This window comes from Eptesicus fuscus, chromosome 10 (assembly GCF_027574615.1).
Source record: "Eptesicus fuscus isolate TK198812 chromosome 10, DD_ASM_mEF_20220401, whole genome shotgun sequence".
Lineage (NCBI taxonomy): Eukaryota > Metazoa > Chordata > Mammalia > Chiroptera > Vespertilionidae > Eptesicus > Eptesicus fuscus.
This window is the reverse complement of record NC_072482.1, coordinates 41,595,452-41,617,393: the sequence shown is the minus strand read 5'-3', so window position 1 is coordinate 41,617,393 and position 21,942 is coordinate 41,595,452. Positions and strand designations below refer to the sequence as shown.

The following is a 21,942-nucleotide window of genomic DNA, read 5'->3' as shown; positions in this document are numbered from 1 at the left end:
ATCACCTGGGAGCTTTGAGAGATGCAGCCCCCGCCCCACAGCAGACCCGCTGGATCAGAACCTGCACCGAACGTGCTCCCGGGTCCAGGTGCGCGGTCACGTTTGAGGAGCACCGAGGTAAACCATCGGCGGCGGCCCCGGCGTTTCCAAGGGAACGGTGCCAAAAAACGCCTTGTCTGCCTCTTTAAAGGGGCTTCACTGTAGGATCAGTGCCAAAGTGAGTCTCCTGTTTTGTAAATAAAGTCGGTGTTTGTTTTTTATTTGCTGCCCAAACTGTTCTGTGCAGAGGAACTGGTACAGTCGTTTAAAACGTGTGTTTGGTGAGTGACTAACCCAGGTGGTGTGCTTACTACAGCTCATTCTTCTATTCGTAGTACGAGTTCCACTGAGAAGTCTGCAAACCGTGTAACTTGTGTTTTTAACCCCCTGCTACATACATACGAAACTGTTAGGAAAGTGTTCTCCCTTTTTTTTGTTTTGTTTTGTAGTATGTGATCCTTTCTCCTGTGCCCACTGCTTCAAATACAGCAAATTAGATATTAAAGTCCTAAAAAAAATTGTATTACACAGCGCCACTGTGAGGTAGATGGATGCTTAGCTTTATCTCTTTTCCTTAACTCAGCCAGGTGTGTGTGTGGCAGTTTTGGATTTGGCAGGAGAACTGAATTCAGATCCTAGCTTCTTCACAAAGGTAGAATTGTTTAGTCTGATTTTTTTTTTCCCAATTATAAAATGGGGGTATTTACTTCTCTTCTTTCTGTCTCTCAAATCAGATTTGTATCTCCAATTCCATTTCACTTTGCAGGGTTGGTAGGGACCCAAACCTTACACAAAACGAAACAACTTTGCCTGTTTCCTTCAGGGTTGTCCCGGATTACTCTCCCTTGTTTAAGGAAGTTCAGAGACCTAACGGCTGGTCTTTGACTATTGAGCTTTATCACTAATCAATTCCCTCTACTCTAAAAGCAACCAGTGCTCTGATTTCATTCAACACAGATTGGTTTTGCCATTTCTCACTTTGTTGTTGTGGTTTCTGGCTGCTTCCCTTCAACAGTGTTTCTGAGATTCATGTTTCATTCCCGCCATCGCCTACGTCAGTAATCCAGTTCTTTTTTGCTGCTGAGTAGTTTTCCACTGAATGAACATAGGACAGTTCATTTATTCATTCTCTGTTGCTGGACATTTTGTGTGTGTTAGAGCAGGGTAGGGAATCTATTTTTTCCTGCCCAGGGCCATTTGGATACTTAAAACATCATTTGTGGGCCATTCAAAATGATCAATTTAAACATGAGCCTGTTATATTTGGTCAAACATTTAATTAACTCACCCCTAATGCCTTGGCAGGGCCACACCAAATGACTTCTCAGGCCTCATACGGCCCGCAGGCCGCCATTTCCCACCTCTGTTCTGGGGTTTGCTTATTATGAATAAAGCTGCCACACATTGTTGTATAAGTCCTTTTGGGGACATGCATTTTCATTTCTCACAGGTAATTACCTAAGAGTGGAATCGGTGGGTCATAGGGCAGATGTGGGCTTTACTTTATGAGAATTGCCAAACAACCTCCAAAGTGGTTGTACCATTTTACCCTCTCACCAGAAAAAAAAAAAAAGAGAGAATTCCAATTTATTCACATTCTCATCTGCATTTAGTGTTGTAAGGCTTTTTGATTGTAGTCATTCTCGTGCTATAAAGTGGTATCTCACTGTCATTTTAATTTGCATTTCCTTGATTAATAATGTTGAGTACCTTTTATTTGTTCTTTGGTTATTCATATATGTTCCTTTGTAAGGTATCTTATAATGTTTTGGCATTAAAAAATCAGGCTGTTTGTCTTATTGTTGAATTTGAAAAGTTCTTTATATAGTCTGGAAAAACGCTTTTTTCATTTATGCGTTGTGAGTATCTAAATAGTTTCTCTCAGTGTGTAACTTACCTTTTCATTTTCTTAATAGTTTTTTTTTGATCAACAGAAATTTTTAATTATAAGGAAATCCAGTTTATTGCATTTTTCCTTAATGATTAGTGTTTTTGTATCTTAAGAACTCCTTGTCTACCTCAGGCTTGTAAAGATGTATTTTCCTATGTTTATTTTTTAGGAGTTAACATAGTTTAAGCTTTTACATTTAGATCTGTGAATATGGTAAATTCATTTTTGTGTTTGGAGTGAGGCACGGGTCAAATTCATTTTTTTTTTTTTCCCTGTAAGGATATCCAGTTGTTTTATCACCATTAGTTAAAAAGACTGTCATTTTCCCATTGAGATAACTCAGTGTCTTTTCAGAAATCAGTTGACTATACTGTTTGCATGGTATGTCCTTTTTTACACTTTTACTCTCAATCTATCTCTTTATATAAAAAATTTTTTTTAATATATAAAATTTTTATAGCATACTGGGTATAGTTTTTTAAAATTCATTCTGACAATTTCTACATTTTAAAAAATATATATATTTTATTGATTTTTTACAGAGAGAAAGGGAGAGGGATAGAGAGCTAGAAACATCGATGAGAGAGAAACATCGATCAGCTGCCTCCTGCACACCCCCTACTGGGAATATGCCCGCAACCAAGGTACATGCCCTCGACCAGAATCGAACCTGGGACCCTTCAGTCCACAGGCCGACGCTCTATCCACTGAGCCAAACCGGTTAGGGCCAATTTCTACATGTTAATTGGAATTTTTAGTCTACATATTTTACAGTTAATGTACATGATATGATTGAATTTTATTCTTTTTCCTAATCTTAAAAGAAATGCTTGTAGTATTTAATCTTTAAGTATGATGAAGCTGATTTTGGGCTAACCTGTTTGGTAGATTTCATAGTTCTTTTCCTAGTTTAAGGGTGCGTGTGTGTGTGTGTGTGTGTGTTTTAATTTATTGATTTTTTTTTAAGGGACATCAGTTTGTTGTTCCACTTATTTATGCATTCAATAATTGACTCTTGTATGTTCCCTGACCAGGGATTGAACCCACAACCTTGGTGTATCAGGACGATTCTCTAACCAACTGAGCTACCCGGCCAGGGCCTAGTTTAAGGCTTTTAATCATGAATAGATATTATATTATCTGTAATTATTTCTGCGTGTATTGTGTCGATCATATTTTTTGCTTTAATCTTTACATCTGTGAATTGCATTAGAAAAATCTATTTATGTCAAGCCATCTTAGCATTCTTGGGATAAACGTAAGCCATTCATTTATTCAATCCACAGATACTTACTGAATTCCTATTCTAGTGCCAAAACTTCAGATTCTAAGTATGGGTATACAGCTGTGAACAGTAATAAGAGCAAAGACAAAAATATTTTTTCTCATTGAATTTACAGTCTATGGTGGCAGTGGGTGAGAATTAGGCAGAAAAAACACACACAAAATAAACAAAATATACATTATATTGAATACAGGTAAGCACCTGGAAAAAAATAAAACAGAAAAAGGGATGGGGGTGGGGGGGGGAAGACAGATTGTTATTCCAAAGGCAAAAGCAAGATTTGAGTAATAAACTGAAAGAACTATGGTTTGGAACTATAGGATACCTGGTAGAAGACTGTTTTCCTCTGAGTATGCAGGGGTGCTTAGTTCATAGAGATGTGGGTGGGCTGGTGGAACATATAATAAAGGGTCATGCAATAACTGGTGGCCGGTGAGTATTTAGCAACCTGCACTCCAGGAAAACAAAGCAACCAAACAAACAAAAACCTCCCAGATTTGCAGCATTTACTGATTTCTATGGTGTAAATACTTTCACTATGGATGATGTCAAAAGCTGCCAAAGTGAGGTCAACTGGTTTGCAAAATGCCTGCAACTTTTACACCTGGCTCTCGTATGTCACTGGGTCTTATACACCATTGAAGAGACATTAGCTGGTACTCAGGGCAAGATATGAACTTACTGGATAGTTTCAAGCAAAATGTGACAAGTGGATAGTGAAGAAAGCCTCAAGTTATAAAAAGTGCTTACAATTAGAGTTTCAAAAACTTTGTTTTGGATTGATAGCAAACTTGAGATAAGTTGCTGTCACACCTGAATATGTTACTGTGAATTTTCTACAGGTAAGCACATTTTCCTACATTACCACCAGGCAACCCTCAACATTGGGAAATAGGTTACTATCTTATACTCAAACCTCATTCAAGTTTTGCCCGTTGTCTACGTAATATCTGTGATAGCACAGGAATCCAATTCATTCATTGCCAGGTTTACCTTTGAAGGTATAGTTCTTCAGTTTTCCTTAACTGTCATGATCCTGACACTTTTGAAGATTACAGCCCAATTATTTTGTAGAATATCCTTTCATTTTGGGTTTGTCTCATGTTTCCTCAAAATTAGGTTCAGGTTATACATCTTTGGCAGTAATGTCATAGAGATGATTCTGTGTTCTCATTACAACCTATCAGATGGCGCGTGATTTTGATTGGTTCAGTTCAATTAAATTTCACATTAACCTTGAGTACTTAAAGTGGTGTCTGCCAGACTTCTCCACCATAAAGTGACTCTTTTTCTCTTCCAAATTAGTGTTACTGGAGAGATGCGTTGATACTATGTAAATGCCCTGGTCCTCATCAGACTTTTCTTTTCTTTTCATTCATTTATTTACATCAGTATGGACCCATAGTTTTTTTTCAGTGGGCTACTTTTTAAATCAAATTACACCAGATGTCACCAGTGGTGGTCCCTTCAAAATTATTTCTGTGTCTTTTAATGTATTTTTTATGTGTTTTTTATTTGTTTGTTTGTTTGTTTGTTTTATTGATTTCAGAGTGAGGAAGGGAGAAGGAGAGACAGAAACATCAATGATGAGAGAGCATCATTGGTCAGCTACCTCCTGCTCGCCCCCCACTGGGGATGGAGTCTATAATCTGGATATGTGCCCTGACCTGGAATTGAACCGTGACCTTCTGGTTCATGGGTTGACTTGACTCTCAACCACTGAGCACACTGGCCTGATTCTATGTCTTTTTTGACATGTCCCTATCATTTATTAATTTCTTCTTTGTTGCACAGCAAGATGTTCCAGGCTAATCTCATGTTTCTCCTATTCCAGGCTTACATGTAGTTATTTTTCCAAGGAATCCTATTTTGTTCATTTGTTTTTAAGTGGAAAATGGTCTTCAGAAAACAAGATCTGGGCACAGAGTGTGCTCATTACTATAGGGTATCACTTCTCCAAAATCCACTAGTGAACAGAACTGAGAGAGAGAGAGAGAGAGAGAGAGAGAGAGTGTGTGTGTGTGTGTGTGTGTGTGACATATATGTGATGTTTGTGTATGTGTGTATGAATGTGTATCTATATCATACATGCACATACATACATGGACATCTACATTTATTACTGTGTCTGTTTATATACATTGAAAACCATGACTTCACACTGATATTTCCAATTCTAGTCTATCACCATAGGATCCATTCTGGTTTTCTCCCTTTCCTCTTTGTAACTCTGTCCTCCCATAGTGACAATCCTGGCTTTCATTTTCCTCGTGATATATATCGAATATATATCAGCAAATAACTAATATTTTGCTGTCACCCTTTGCCACTTCCTTCCCCCCCACCCAGTGTTGACACTCTCCTCACCTGCTTAGGCTGCTTGGACTGAATGTTTTTGTCCCGTCAAAATTCCTATGTTGAAACCCAAGCTCCCAGTGTAATGGCATTAGGAGTGGGGACTTTGGTAGATACTTAAGTTTAGATGAAGTCATGAGGGTGGAGCCACCATGATAAGAGTCAGGCTTTTAGAAGAAGGGGCACCAAAGCTTCCTCTTTCTGGCATCTGAGGTTACAGGGAGGAAGTGGCCATCTGCAAGCCAGAAAGAGGGCCCTCAATAAGGAGCAAATTTGCTGGCACCTTGGTCTTGGACTTCCCAGCCTCCAGAACTATGAGAAATAAATGCCTGTTGTTTAAGCCATCCAATATGTGGTATCCTATCTAATAAAAGGGTAATATGCAAATTAACCATCACTCCGTCACAAATATGGCGGCGCCCATAGCCACAAGATGGTGGCGCCCAGTCCTCAGCCCTGCTGGAGTCCCCCAGTCCCGGGGGGGGCGGCTGCTGAGAGCGGGCAGCGTGAGCGGCCTGGCGGAATGCTTGCTTTGTCGCCGTGCCTAGCTCAGGCCGGCCCCCCGGAGCCAGAGCGGACAGGGAGCGGGGGCCAGCCTGCAGCCTCTACAGCTGAGCACAGGTCCGGAGAGGAGACGCCGGGCCTGCCTCCCATGGAAGCAGCGCGGGTCCCTCCCACCTCCCACGGAATCGGCGCGGGTCCCTCCCGGCTCCCGTGGAAGCAGCGCGGGTCCCGGCGGCGCGCTGCGGATCCCACTGGCTCCTGCGGAAGCGGAGGGCGGCCTACTGCGCAATATCGCGCAGTGGGCTACTAGTTTTGTTATAGTTGCTTGAGCTGACTAAGATAGGCTCTGAAACCCCATGCTGAGCTGCGCTCCAACCCCCAGAATTCCGCCTCACCCCTCTTTGGATCTGACAGCCCTGCTGAGTGGCCTCCTTAGCTCTCAGGCTGTATTTCAGGTGCATGCCCCCCTCACCCTGCTGGACTTCTCAGACACACTCCAGGCCACTGTGGTTCTCCCACCCTTGCATACATGCCTTTCTTACTTGGCCTTGTGTAATTGGCTGATTTTTTCAGGGAAGGTAAGGGGAAGAGTGGTAAGCCAGAGATGGGGTGGGAGTGGGGGCTTAGGAACCCAGTAGTATCCCTTGGAGCACTTCCAAGTGCCAACTGGAAATTTGACAATCACTGAAGTAGCAAAGTGGAAAAATGGTGTATCTTTAGAGTGGTGATTGTCAAACTATGGCCCATGAGCCACATCTAACCTGCGGCCTGTTGTGGTTCAGCCTGTGAGCAGAGGTGTTTTACATTTTGAAAAGGGTTGTTAAAAAAGAAAAACACAAAGTAGAATATGCAACAGAGACCATATGTGGCCTGTAAACCTGAAATATTTACAATCTGGCTTTTATATAAAAAGTTTTCTGACCTCTGCTTTAGAGGATTTTTAAAATATGTTTTTATTGATTTCAGAGAGAGGGAGGGACAGAAACATCAATGATGAGAGAGAACCATTGATCGGCTGCCCTCTGCATGTCCCCTACTAGGGATCAGGCCGCAACCCAGACACGTGCCTTGGCTAGGAATCAAATCATGACCTCCTGGTTCATGGGTTGATGCTCAACCACTGAGCCACACCGGCCGTGTGAGGATTATTATTTCTTAAACATAATTTCTTAAAATCAGACTTTTGACCCGGGAAAATATTTAGGTTTTTGGATATTCTTTTTTTTTTTTAATTTAATAAATCTTTATTGTTCAGATTATTACAGTTGTTCCTCTTTTTTCCCCCCATAGCTCCCCTCCACCTGGTTCCCATCCCACCCTCTTCCCTTACCTCCCCCCTCCACTGACCTCATCCATAGGTGTACAATTTTTGTCCAGTCTCTTCCCGCACCCCCCACACCCCTTTCCCCCTGAGAGTTGTCAGTCCACTCCCTTTCTATGCCCCTGATTCTATTATACTCACCAGTTTATTCTGTTCATCAGATTTTTAATTCACTTGATTTTTGGGTTCACTTGTTGATAGATATGTATTTGTTGTTCATAATTTTTATCTTTACCTTTTTCTTCTTCCTCTTCTTAAAGAATACCTTTCAGCATTTCATATAATACTGGTTTGGTGTTGATGAACTCCTTTAGCTTTTTCTTATCTGTGAAGCTCTTTATCTGACCTTCAATTCTTAATGTCAGCTTGGCTGGGTAGAGTAATCTTGGTTGTAGGTTCTTGCTATTCATCACTTTGACTATTTCTTGCCACTCCCGTCTGGCCTGCATAGTTTCTGTTGAGAAATCAGCTGACAGTCATATGGGTGCTCCCTTGTAGGTAATTAACTGTTTTTCTCTTGCTGCTTTTAATATTCTCTCTTTGTCTTTTGTTCTTGGCATTTTAATTATGATGTGTCTTGGTTTGGTCCTCTTTGGATTCCTTTTGTTTGGGGTTCTGTGCACTTCCTGGACTTATAAGTCTATTTTTTTCACCAGGTGGGGGAAGTTTTCAGTCATTATTTCTTCAAATAGGTTTTCAGTATCTTGCTGTCTCTCTTCTTCTGGCACCCCTATAATTCTGATGTTGGTATGCTTGAAGTTGTCCCAGAGGCTTCTTACACTATCTTCAACTTTTTGGATTCTTTTTGCTTTTTGCTTTTCCAGTTGAGTGATTTTTGCTTCTTTGTATTTCAAATCTTTGACTTGATTCTTGCATTCCTCTAGTTTGCTGTTGGGTCTCTGTATAATATTTTTTATTTCAGTCAGTATGTTTAATTTCTAGTTGGTCCTTTTCCATATCCTCAAGGGTCTCTCTCCTTAAGTGTCTCCTATCCTCCAGGGTCTCGCTAAATTTATCGGCCTTTTCTAGGAAATTCTTGAAAAACCTTATAACCGTGGTTTTGAACTCTATCTCCAGTCGTTTGTTTTCCTCCATTTCTTTCGTTTGTGATCTGTTTCTTTGTCTCCGCATTTTCGCTGCTTCCCTGAGTTGGTAGGGTAGCTTTGTGTGCTAGGTGTCCTATATGGGCCAGTGGCTTGGCCTCCCCAGTTACCTGAGGTGGACACTCTTGGTGCACCCCTTTGTGGACTGTGTACAGCCTTGTTGTAGTTAAGTCTTGATTGTTATTGGTATCAGTGGGAGGAGTTGACCTCCAGACCAATTGGCTGTGAGTATCAGCTATGTCTACGCTGGGAGAACTTCTGTGTTGGAGACACCCTTATGAGACAAGACTTGCAAAATTGCAAAAGCCTCTGTGCTCAGCTTAGATGGGGCGGAGTTTCAGGGTGGAACCGACAGCCTTGGCTTCCCGTCAGCCCTGCCCTATGAGGTTCCTGGGTCTCAGTGTCCCTCAGTGTCCTTGGTACTCGCTGCAAGCACCTCTGAGAGAAAGGCGCCCTCAAGTTTCGCCTGCTGCCACACAGTCTAGTCTCTCCCCCAATGAATCTGGATTCCCAGATTCTCGCCCAGAACTGGGGTTCAGTGCAGTCAGAACTGGGGTTCAGCGCAGTCCGGAGCTTTTGTCTCCTTCCCACCAGGGCAATTCAGCGGCACAGTCAACAGACCATCCTCTTTGCGCATTTATGTGCGCGCCTGCGGACCTCTGCCTTTCGCCGCTCCCCTGAGTTTCCGTCTTACAGCCCCGATTCCCCCCGTATGAGCCTGGGACCCCAGGGTCTCACCTGGAACTGGGGTTCAGTGCAGTCGGATCTGGGGTTCAGCGCAATCTGGAGCTTTTATCTCCTTCCCGCTAGAGAACACGAGCCAGGCACTCAACCGCCCCGTGCTCTCCGGCTCCGTCCTCTCCGCACACGCGCGCCCGTGTCTCCGTACCTCAGGCTTTTACATCTCCTCTGATTTTTCTTGTGGTTTTCTCTTTCCTTCTAGTTATAGAATTTCCAGTCAGCCAGCTTTCCTGTGGTTCTGGATGATGTCCGTTTTGTCTTTTAGTTGTATTTTTGAAATTGTTGTGTGAGGCTGCAGTTTAGGTGTTTACCTATGCCACCATCTTGGTTTCTCCTCAAGGTCATTTTTCATGTTTTTTTTTTATATTCTATGTTGCCAATTAAGTGCAGATCCCTATACTTTGAGAAGGAGCTAGCCAGAAGGTAGTCTTAAGATTTTCTAAGGCAATTAAGAGGCCTAACCAAGATTCACACCTGAACTCAGGGTTTGACCTCTGAACTTAGATGACACTATGTAGATAACGCGCATTCTGAAATTAGGTGACACAAAGTGGATGGCCTGCACATGCTGTCTGCTTTTAAGAGGGAGTCCTCTGTTACAGTGCTAAGCATATTTCAGCTTCATATGAGAATCATTTCTCTATGTGTTTAATCCCCCTTTATATTTTTGTGGATGGGGACAGTGTGTTATTCTTTATTGCCTACACTGAGTAATTTGTGTTTGTAGTGAACTGGATTTATAAGTCCTTTTATGCCTAGTATTCATACTCACTAGATTTTCGTAGTTATTTTTTTTTATTTTTAATGTTGAGAAGAAAACTTTTTCTCCTGAACCTTTTATTTAATGTAATCCTGATCTCCTTATCAAAATCCTGTATTTCCAATAACAATGCTTGAATGTACTGAAAATAAAACATTGTAATGCTGGTCTCAGGAGCAGGAGTATTTCACTCACTCATTCATTCTTTATTCAAATATCATTAAATTAGTGCTCGATTGATGATCGTCACTAACGCCCTCCATGTGCTTCCATAGTAACCTGTATTTGTCAGGAATAAATAAAATGTAGTTTCCACTGATCCCTTGAGCATTCCTGTTTACTTACCGGTCCCCTATTTGGGGGAGTGGAAGGCAGAGAAAATATATTGTTAATTATTATATTCCCAGTACCTGGCACATTATAGAACACACAAAAGATGGTTTGAATGAATGAATGAATGAATGAATATACAAACCATGCTATGGTCAAGGGATGCAAAGATCAATAAGCCACTGTCTTATGCTGCCTTGTTGAAATCTCTTCCCAAAAAATATTTCAAAGAACAAGTGCATGACATTTTTTTTAATTTAATAAATCTTTATTGTTCAGATTATCACAATAGTTTCTCCTTTTTCCCCCCATAGCTCCCCTCCACCTGGTTCCCACCCCACCCTCTGCCCTTACCTCCCCCCCACTGTCCTCATCCATAGGTGTACAATTTTTGTCCAGTCTCTTCCTGCATCCCCCATACCCTTTTCCCCCAGAGAATTATCAGTCCACTCCCTTTCTATGCCCCTGATTCTGTTATATTCACCAGTTTATTCTGTTCATTAGATTTTTAATTCACTTGATTTTTGGGTTCACTTGTTGATAGATATGTATTTGTTGTTCATAATTTTTATCTTTACCTTTTTCTTCTTCCTCTTCTTAAAGAATACCTTTCAGCATTTCATATAATATTGGTTTGGTGTTGATGAACTCCTTTAGCTTTTTCTTATCTGTGAAGCTCTTTATCTGACCTTCCATTCTGAATGATAACTTTGCTGGGTAGAGTAATCTTGGTTGTAGGTTCTTGCTATTCATCACTTTGACTATTTCTTGCCACTCCCGTCTGGCCTGCATAGTTTCTGTTGAGAAATCAGCTGACAGTCATATGGGTGCTCCCTTGTAGGTAATTAACTGTTTTTCTCTTGCTGCTTTTAATATTCTCTCTTTGTCTTTTGCCCTTGGCATTTTAATTATGATGTGTCTCGGTGTGGTCCTCTTTGGATTATTTTTGTTTGGGGTTCTGTGCACTTCCTGGACTTGTACGTCTATTTTTTTCACCAGGTGGGGGAAGTTTTCAGTCATTATTTCTTCAAATAGGTTTTCAGTATCTTGCTGTCTCTCTTCTTCTGGCACCCCCATAATTCTGATGTTGGTACGCTTGAAGTTGTCCCAGAGGCTTCTTATACTATCTTCAACTTTTTGGATTCTTTTTGCTTTTTGCTTTTCCAGTTGAGTGATTTTTGCTTCTTTGTATTTCAAATCTTTGACTTGATTCTTGCATTCCTCTAGTCTGCTGTTAGGTCTCTGTATAATATTTTTTATTTCAGTCAGTGTATGTTTAATTTCTAGTTGGTCCTTTTTCATATCCTCGAGGGTCTTGCTAAATTTATCGGCCTTTTCTAGGAAATTCTTGAAAAACCTTATAACCGTGGTTTTGAACTCTATCTCCAGTCATTTGTTTTCCTCCATTTCTTTCGTTTGTGATCTGTTTCTTTGTCTCCGCATTTTCGCTGCTTCCCTGAGTTGGTAGGGTAGCTTTGTGTGCTAGGTGTCCTATATGGGCCAGTGGCTTGGCCTCCCCAGTTACCTGAGGTGGACACTCTTGGTGCACTCCTTTGTGGACTGTGTGTATAGCCTTGTTGTAGTTAAGTCTTGATTGTTGTTGGTATCACTGGGAGGAATTGACCTCCAGGCCAATTGGCTGTGAGTATTAGTTGTGTCTACGTCAGGAGAACTTCTGTGCTGGAGACAGCTTTATGAGACAAGACTTGCAAAAGCCTCTGTGCTCAGCTTGGATGGGGTGGAGTTTCAGGGCTGAGCAGACAGCCTTGGCTTCCCGTCAGCCCTGCCCTATGAGGCCCCTGGGTCTCAGTTTCCCTCGGTAAACGCTGCAGTCCTCTCTGCGCACAGTTGCGCGCGTGCCTCCAGACCTCTGCCTTTCGTGGCTCCCCTGAGTTTCTGTGCGCTCCTCTCTTTTCCCGGCAGTCCAGACTCCCCCCGTATGAGTCTGGGTCCCCAGGGTCTCGCCCGGAACTGGGGTTCAGTACAGTTGGAACTGGGGTTCATTGCATTCGGGAGCTTCCGTCTCCCTCCCGCTAGAGAAAGCCAGCCAGACACTGAGCCGCCCGTCCTCTCCGTGCGTGTCTCTGTACCTCAGCCTTTTGCAGCTCCTCTGAGTCTCCGTGTGCCCCTCTCTTTCCTTCTAGTTGTAGAATTTCCACTCAGCCAGCTTCCCTGTGGTTCTGGATGATGTCCGTTCTGTCTTTTAGTTGTAGTTTTGAAATTTTTGTGTGAGGCAGCAGTTTAGGTGTTCACCTATGCTGCCATCTTGGTTTTCCTCTCTCTGGACTCACAATTATTATCATTGGAAAAAGTGCACATTTTAAAGTGCATCATTACCATAAAAAAGAAGCAAGCATAAAATAACTATCCCAGAGCTTTCATGTTACAGTAATAGTGTAAAGTGCTCTCTGACCTGGTCTAAACCTAGTATAGACTTTTTTTTTTTAATGATTGGCTCACTATTATTTTTCTGGGATAGTTAACTTTAGGGCCTTTACTGAAGAGGAACAGAGAGATCGTTGGCCGTTTTTGTTTCTTTCATCATGTGGTTTTCAGCGACGATAAATAATTGTTGTGTGTTTTATTTTTAATTACCAGAGAGCCCAAAGAAGGAGGTATGCCCATGGATATTTCCATAACTCCATCCTCGCTCCAGGTGAAAACCCCTGGAGGCTGCACAGAGATCTGCCTTCCAGCAGAGGTCAGGCTTGTGCCTTCCTCTAGCCGTGGACTGCAGTATGTGGCTGGAGATGGACTACACCTGCGGCTGCAGGCGTGGGTGGAATTCAGCACACGTAAGCAATGCTAGCACTCCTGTTTCTGCATTAACTTTTTCACTACAAATCAAAGGTGATTTTTCCCTTAAAAAGTTGAATTTTCCCAGGTGGAAATAACTGCTCATCAGTGGCATGGAAGGAGCTGGGAGTGGAAAAAATCTAGGGCAGTGGTCGGCAGACTCATTAGTCAACAGAGCGGCAAGTGAGCCGCATGTGGCTTGCAAGCCGCAGTTTGCTGACCACTGAAGGGTCTTAGCCAGCTCTGCCATTTATCAGCTACATGCAGTTAAACGTATCACATAAGCTTTCTGAGCTTTTGTTACTTTTGGATTCTTTTAGTGGTTTTTGTTTCTTCCTAATATACTTACTTTTTAGAGTAGTTTTAGGTTCACAACAAAATTGAGAAGAAGTTCGCAAAGATTTTCCATATACCCCTGCTTTGTCTCTTTAATTGTAAAATTTACCTGGCTCACAGAGCTGATATGAAGGTGAAGTAAGATGGTTTTTGCAAGATGTAGTTTATTTTAAAGCATTACATAGCAATTCATTAATTCAGTGAACATTACCTTATACTATGAGCTAGGAATTGCTCTAGGTCAGTGGTCGGCAAACTCATTAGTCAGCAGAGCCAAATAGCAACAGTACAACAATTGAAATTTCTTTTGAGAGCCAAATTTTTTAAACTTAAACTTCTTCTAACGCCACTTCTTCAAAATAGACTGGCCCAGGCCGTGGTATTTTATGGAGGAGCCACACTCAAGGGGCCAAAGAGCCGCATGCGGCTCGTGAGCCGCGGTTTGCCGCTCTATTGACTAATGAGTTTGCTGACCACTGGGCTAGGGAGTGACTGGGGTTGGGTGGAGAGTTGATGGGGAAGGCCACTCGGAGGAGGCGATATTTGACCAGAGAACTGAATGATGGAAATCCCATCCATGTAGAGACATTTCCAAATAGAACAGTACATACGAAGATTCTGAAATTGAGTATGATACATAATTTAATTTTGAATGTTGCTATGTCTGTCATATTTCCAGTATTTGTTACTGGCACATTGATTCAGTAAGATAGTAGAAGTGTTTCTCAGAATAATTTATTGAATAAAATTATTGGCTTATTACATTTATTACCATGTAAGTAATATACTTTTGAGGATTAAAATGATGTTAAAATGGAGCACAGAGGCTGTCACAGACTGATATATGCTCATTATCAGAGAGGGATTTCATTTCTCCCAGCTATACTCTTAGATTTCACTGCTGCTTCATTTTTACTAAGCCTTTCATGTGAACGGCATGGAGCCAGAGGTGGGGTCAGGCAGATTGTTTTGAAGAGCCGTTTAAAAGATGGGAGCGTATTTCAGTTCCCCTGAGTCTTTTTGCTGGATTTTGAAAGGGAATAGAAGATAAGAGAGCGAGTTTTGCTCTTTATTTGCTGGAGAGTAATTTTGCTCGTGTCCTGGGTTGATGAATAACTAGTCTGAGTTGGGCAGAGTTGGTTTTAGGGATAAGAGGTAGGGAAAAGAAATGTCACGGGGCTTAAATGGTATAAGATAAACACTAAGAATGACTGTCGGACTATTCGTGGAAAGAAGAGTGGGTCACCAAGATGGGAAACACACTAACACTCCCAAGTGTACTTAACGTAGGCAGAGCAAGTGTCAGGGAAGAAGCCGTGGGAGTCTGGCCCTTCCTTGTCCGGTCATCACCTTCTCTGTAGCAGTGAGGAACAGTAACAGCAGCCACAGCAGGAATTTTTTGTCTGTCTGGGACTTGGGAAACAGCATGCATAGTGGGGTGTTTTCAGATCTACTGTTAGTTTTCTGGGAACATGATTTTAGGGCACATACTTAGGGGGTAAGGAGACCTTTCAGAATCAGAATTGGTTTATCACCTACCCATATTTTGTAACAGTTAATATGCAATTAGCAAAACTTGAACTATTTAAAAAAATTTTTTTAAATCAGCAAGCGTTATTGTTTAGTTTTGACTAGAGGACAAAATAAATTGACTGCTATGTGTTGTTTTGCATATAGTTTGCATTCCTTGGTCTCCTGTTTCTTTACATTTCTAAAACATATTTTACTCAAATATCTGAAAAGGAAAGCTTTCAAAAGCTTGTTCTGTGGTGCATGAAAAGGTGTGCGAAATAGTCCTCAATACTTAATTGCTTTAGAGCTTTGCTCATAATAGGTACTGAATGAATAAATACTAGGTAGATGCATACTGATGTAAGCTTGAATCAGTCGGAATATATTGTAGAAAGAGAGTTTTGAAATTCTTAGCATTCAGTGGTGACATGGGGTTTTTAAAAAGTCAACTTTCCTATTGTAAGAACTTTCTTCTAGGGACTATAGTAAACATATTGTTTATTATTTTGAATGTAACTTAGGTCAGATCATAACCTTGACATGGAACACAAATCTGATATAGCACAAGCATTAGGTTTATTCCCAAGTGGTAGTGCTCTCCCAGGATGCCCTGTATCCGAAAGTTCTGACTTGAACCTGAGCTAAAGGATCATGCTGGGTGACCAGCAGAGGGGAGTATTTCACTGAAAATTTGTTTACTAGTTCTGAAAAGAATATTTTGGATATCTTACCTAGGTCTACTTAATCTTACCATACATACAAAGTAACCTAAACAAAATTTAAATTGCTTGATTCTTATGGACATGACCTCATTTCTTTATATTTTTTCAATATGACACATTTTTGTGGGTTTTTTTTCTGGGGAGGAGGGAATGAAAAATTTTTTTCTTCATGAGTAAAATAAAGGAAACAGAGAACATACTGCCTTATGCTGCATTTCACATAATGTAGGAAATATATGTTTTTCCATAGCTTTAATCAGAAATTGAGTTTTGCTTTTAGAAGATTGAATTCTTCTTAGGAGCCATTCCATTCTCAGGAACCTGTCCAATAGACCAGTTTCAAGATTCATTTTGTTTGTACATACTGGTAATATGCCAGAGTGGACATAAATCTTATTTAAATAAAATTAAACTTAAATGTAAAAGCTTTATTCACCAGCAGTCACAATGATGAAAAACTATACCTCAGACGTAGCAGAAGAAAGCTGAGGCTGGTGAAGTTCTGTGTAGTTAGCTTGATATGAAAGAAATAGCCCCTTTTTCTTCATCTTTAATGTTGGTATTTATAGAATGAGAGAAATAACAGTGTGTTATATGAACAATCTGGGCAATGCCTAGCTCCGGAACAAGCAAAATCTGTTGTTTTTTAAAACACTTCACAATATTTACTTCTGGTTGAGTCATCAGATAATACTAATTAAATGTGTACTTCTGGGTGCATCATGAACAGTATGTATTGATGGTAATTTATTGTGGCTATTACACTCTTATAAATATGTTAACATATTTGTCCCAAACCTCTAAGATTTCTGTGTCATTGATTTCCTTTAGAGCTGACTTCAATGTTTAATCAAAGCTCAGAAGCCCAAGACTGCTGCACATTTTATTGCCAATCCTGCGGTGAAGTCATAATAAGGGACAGGTGAGGAATGCGTCTAACATTGATTAATTCTGTGCCTGGCAATGCTTTTCTCTTTTCTATCAGAATTTTTGAAGTAATCACCAAGGGAACAGTGTATGACCTTAAAATGAGAGCCAGCTTAATGTCACTTTGAACAACAGCCATAAAACTCGCCAGCAGTCACAGAGCAGTTAAGTTTTCTCAGGCCGACCAGGGGGAACAATAGGATGCTGGCTTTGAGGGGGGAAGGCTTGGTTATCTTGGTGGAAGAGTGTTGATCACTGAAGCATCTCTCTTATAAAAACAGACTTGGGACCTATTGCATGTTTTATCCATCATGTTGGTGAATGAGGTTTTCCACATTAAGTGACTAAAAAAGAAGGTTTTGCAACACAACTTTTTATTTGAACTATTCCTATTAGTGCCTGTCTGAAATCCAGTTCCTATTTCCCTGCTTATTAAAAAGCATATAGAGAACACAAATTAACCTTTTCTTGATGATCAGGTTAACCTTATAACCTGTTCTTGCGGTGTGCTGTGATTACCCCGCTGAGATGGAAAGGGCTCTTTGCTGTACCTTTGCATTCCCAAGTTGTCTCGTTGAATCATTTCCCCATCTGCTCCCTTCCTCCTGTCAGCCTCCTTGTTTCCTGGGCAAAAACCCTTCCCCCTGAATTTTCAGCTTCTGATCACTCATACACGGGAAAGACAAATGAAAACCTTACACTTGTTAACAATATTTTAAAAAAGAATTTAGAGTTCTTTGTTTGGTGCATTTCCTCCAAGACACCCTGCTCCTCTTCCAAGGCGCCTTGTCTGAGGGCATGCGAACCTCTACTGTGTCCTCAAGGTAGATTCCTGGTGGTGTCTCTGGCTTCCTCCCTGTCCCCCATATATAGTCACTCACCAGCTACTTTTGCTACTTCCTTCCCCGCATTTCTTACAGGTCCACATTCCTCCACCCTAGTGCCACCACCCCCTTCGAAGCTACTGTCTTCTCACCTAATAGCACTTGTTGCCAGCTTCCTAACTGCTTAGCCTTCCTCCAGGTTCACCCTCTTCTGAACATTTCTACCCTATTGAGTGATTGTTCCCAAATGCAGCTGGCTCCCCTGTTCAAACCCTTCCACATCTTCCAAGATAAATACCGGACATGTTAAGCAGTATGTGGTTAGCTGCTGCTGTAATTATTCCTACCATCATCATCACCAAGATCTCCAGCATCATGCCGTGCTAGGTCCTTTATGAGTTTGCTTCTGTTTACCTTTCCACCCTCAACTTCCTTTCTTAGTCCCCAAAACAACACACCGTTGTTTACACACATTCTGTGCACAGCTCTAGTGATCAGCCTGCGTCCCCCGACTCTCCATGCTTTTCCCCACCCTCGCTGGCTTAGTGAGAGCTGCTGTCTCCCGTGGAATGTACCCCATGCCCTCATCTCCCTCAGGTTCACTCCTGAATTCAGCTGACAGGTCATCTACTGCTGGGAGCCTTCCCTGTTCACCACCCATAGCCTACTATAATCTCCCTCTAAGATTTATTTGCCTGTCTTCCTGATTAGACTGTAGGCTCTGGGGGTGAGGATAGTCCTATTGACCCCTATATCCCTTAGCCCTACTCATATTTAGAGTGCAGTGTACTCGAGTGGCAAGTAGTACAGACTCAGAAACCAGACAGTCTGGGCTCACATACACCATTTCCTGGGATGTGACCCTGGGCTAGTTACTTAACCACTCCATGCCTCAATATCCTTATTACATACACATAGATAACAATAGGAGCTACCTCGTAGGGTTGTCTGGAGGAGCCAATGAATTTAAGTGTTTATAACCAAGTTTGGGACATGTTAAGCAGTATGTGGTTAGCTGCTGCTGTAATTATTCCTACCATCATCATCACCAAGATCTCCAGCATCGGGCATCATGCCTGGTGAATAGTGCACTTTCAATAAATTCTTGCTGGGTTGAATTAAATAAACGTTAGGGTGTTTATTTTGGCCTTCTGCCATCCTCTCTTGCTTGCTTTATGATTCCTGGCAGTGCCCCAGGTAGATGAGATAGCAGAAAGTTACCTTGGTGGAAATGGGAGGTTGTGAAGGGAGCATCCTCTGAATGATTACCTTGGGTGAGAAATGAGGTGATTCTCAATCTGTAGAGGAGAGAATGTTCTTGATCAAATTAGCGGAGGCTGAAGTTGCTGCAGAGTGTGCACTCCGTGATAGGCTCACCTTAGCCTGAGAGGGTCAGAGGATCCCCGTTTATATTGTAGGTTAACCAAGAAAGTTTTCCTTGTCTCAGTCTACTTCAGGCTTTGGTTTAATTTCCATGTCAAGTTTCCTAAACATGCATGCCTGTACAACAATGAGGTGACCAGTAGTTACAGCAGGAACAAGTGAAATTCAGTGTAACAGTATTTCCTGGTGCTGCTTACAGTAAAGGTTATATTCATTCATTATTGGCTGATATTTCATTGGAAAAGGGTGATGGATATGAGAAACCTTTATCTGCAGTCCCCATTTTCCTATTCAGGAACTGCACCTTCTGTTTTGTGTCAATCCTATTTTTACAACCGTGGGATTGGGAACTAGAAGGGTTTAGAGAGGCTAACGCTGAAAGACTGTATTTACTCTCCCTAATCCTGACCACTAGGAGGCCCTGTAGTGTGGAAGTGAGAGTGGGAGAGTGGGACCAGGGTTTGAACTCCAGCTTCACCACTTAGTAGCTGGGGAACCTGTCCATATCTCCTCAGCTTCTTTTTTTAATTAACATTATAGGTTTAAAGTGTACAATTCTGTAATACATCACCTGTATATTGCATTGTACGCTCACCACCCATAGTCTAATCTCCCTCTGTCACCATATATTTGACCCCTTTTACCCTCTTTATCCTCAAGTCCCCTTCATACCGCTGTATGTGTCTATGAGTTTGTTCATTTGTTGTTTTCTGTTTTATATCCACATATGAGTGGTTTATATGTGGTTCTTGTCCTTTTCTGTCCGACTCTTTAACATGATACTTTCAAGATCCACCCATGTTGTCGCAAATGGCAGTATTTTATCCTTTCTTATGTCTGAGTAGTATTCCATTGTACGTGTGGACCACATCTCCTTTATGAAATTGTCTATCCAAGCACACTTAGGTTGTTTCCATGTCTTGGCTATCACGACTAATGCTGTAATGAACAGAGGGGTACATGAATATATGTTTTTAAAATTTGGGGGTAGATACCCAGAAGTCAGCTTTTTCTTAAGTAGACATAATGAGGCCTATTTTCCAAATTTGTGAAGAGAGTTAAAGGATGTCACACATAGAATATTAATGCTCAAAACACTTTTTTATTGGTTCTATAGACTCCTTCCACTCACTTTTCCATAATTGGTCTTATCAGCAAACTAGTAAATTTCCTTGTTTAGTTTTTTAAACCTTTTTAGTTTACTACACTGCATTTTTTAGGTGTGCCAGGGAAATGATCCACCTTTCTCCCTTTTTATTTGACTTAGTCCTTGCCTCACGTTAGGTTACATTTTACTCTTAGGCAGTATGCCCTATGACTTTGTTTTATGGAAAAACGTGATTCCTCCAGTATCTGCACAAGGATTTCATGTGGACTGTGTGTATTAAGCCCAGTGGTCTTCTCATCATGCCCCCCTCCCCCCAATTATCTGTTTTACACAGTGATAAGGGCATCTTCTGTTCTTGTTATGTAGAAAATAAAACCAAAGGTATTTCAAAAGAGGCTTGAATGTGCTATAACCAAAATTAACTAATTGTAGACATCTTTACCAAGAAAGCACCTTGGAATATGTTGATTTATCTGCACTGGGAACCCCTCTAATAGGAGCAGTGGAGCAGACCTAAGGTCTGCTGTACTGGCTAACCTTATCATCTGGGAACAAATCAGTTTAATTCTCTGGGCTTCAGTTTCCTCATCTGTGATTAGTGAACCTCATAAAGTTGTACCTGGGTTCTGTAATTTGTGTAATTTGGATACTGCAAGACTAATGCTGTTCCTTTTTTTTTTCTTGTCAAGCAAATTATAGAAGTAAGGTGCAGAGGACTGTTTAACCTATTAAGACTCATTAATGGCTTTAATACTTATTAGTACTAGGGCACTGGAAATCTGCTAAGTATAGTAGTAGTCTTTTTTCTTAATTTAGGAGTACATGCTCTTAGCCATTTGTTTTGGTATTTGAATATAAATCCTGCCTTGCTTCTTTACAAGAAAATGTCCAATTTGCATTTTTACTAGTTCAGCAGAGTTTTACTATAAAAATTGTCTGAATATAAACAATTTTTTATTATGTTCTTGTTGAGACTCACGGGCCTTAATATAAAGCAGCAATAATAACAAAATTTACTTCTTTGTGAATAGTCTCAGAAACAGCTAAATGGTCATTGCATTTGGAATTTATTTTTTTGAGAAATAAATTCATGTCAGACTTGAATTACATCAGTTGGCCAGACTTTCAAACATATGTCTTTTGATTTTCAGTCCATTTGAGAGGTCTCCTGAGGTCTCTGGAGAGGCTCTCCCCATTTCACCTGCACCAGCAGAGCTAGGTGTCAGCCCAGCAGCTCATGAGGGCATTAAAACTCTAGAAGGAAACGTGCAGAATGGACTTTATTGAAACACTAGAGGCCCGATGCACAAAATTCGTGCAAGAGTAGGCCTTCCTTCCCCCGACTGCCGGCACCTGAGGCCTGGGCTTCCCTCCAGCAGCCGGCAGGCACCCAGGACCTGGGCTTCTCTAGCAGCCTGGCTTTGTCCAGAAGGTCGTCCAGAAGGACGTCCAGTCTAATTATGGTGTTACCATTGTTATTTTCACTGATTAATGGTTGATTCTGAAGTTAAAGGACATTTCATTTTCTGGTCTGTATGTTTAAGTTTTAAATAATCATTAATCAGTTTTGATTAAAAGTATCTATTTTAATTTATTTTTTCCAAAAGCTTATGCTTAAGATGCATTAAAAATAATTAACTCTGAAAATATGCCATTGGTATTTTAATAGGGATTGCATTGAATCTATAGACTGCTTTGGGTAGTATGGACATATTAATGATGTTGATTTTATCAATCTATGAACACAGTATATTCTTCCACTTGTTTATATCTTCCTCTCTTTTTTCAACATCCTGTAGTTTTCCAAGTACAGGTCTTTTACCTCCTTGGTTAAGTTTATTCCTAAGTTTCTTAATTTTTTGTTACAATGGTAAATGGGATTTTTTTTTAGTTTTTCTTCTTCAAAGTGGACATACAGAAGGCCAAGAGACATGAAAAAATGCTCACAGTCACTAATCATCAGAGATGCAAATCAAAAGGACTATGAGATATCACCTCACACCTG

The 21,942-nt window shown here is 41.0% G+C and overlaps 1 protein-coding gene across 6 annotated transcripts in view; it reads left to right on the top strand.

The window, feature by feature from the left end:
• UBE3D (ubiquitin protein ligase E3D) overlaps positions 1 to 21,942 on the top strand; it is a 145,120-nt gene that overhangs the window by 419 nt on the left and 122,759 nt on the right. For 5 of the 6 annotated variants that reach the window (XR_008557278.1, XM_054722386.1, XM_054722384.1 and 2 more), the window contains exons 2-3: positions 12,928 to 13,124; positions 16,527 to 16,617. Coding sequence is in view for 5 of the 6 variants with exons in the window: in XM_054722386.1 (XP_054578361.1) it covers positions 12,928 to 13,124; positions 16,527 to 16,617 (288 nt within the window). In the remaining variant the exon portion in view is untranslated. Of the gene's footprint in view, positions 1 to 663; positions 692 to 12,927; positions 13,125 to 16,526; positions 16,618 to 21,942 lie in introns of those variants that run through there. The other variant, XM_054722382.1, reaches the window with a different exon arrangement.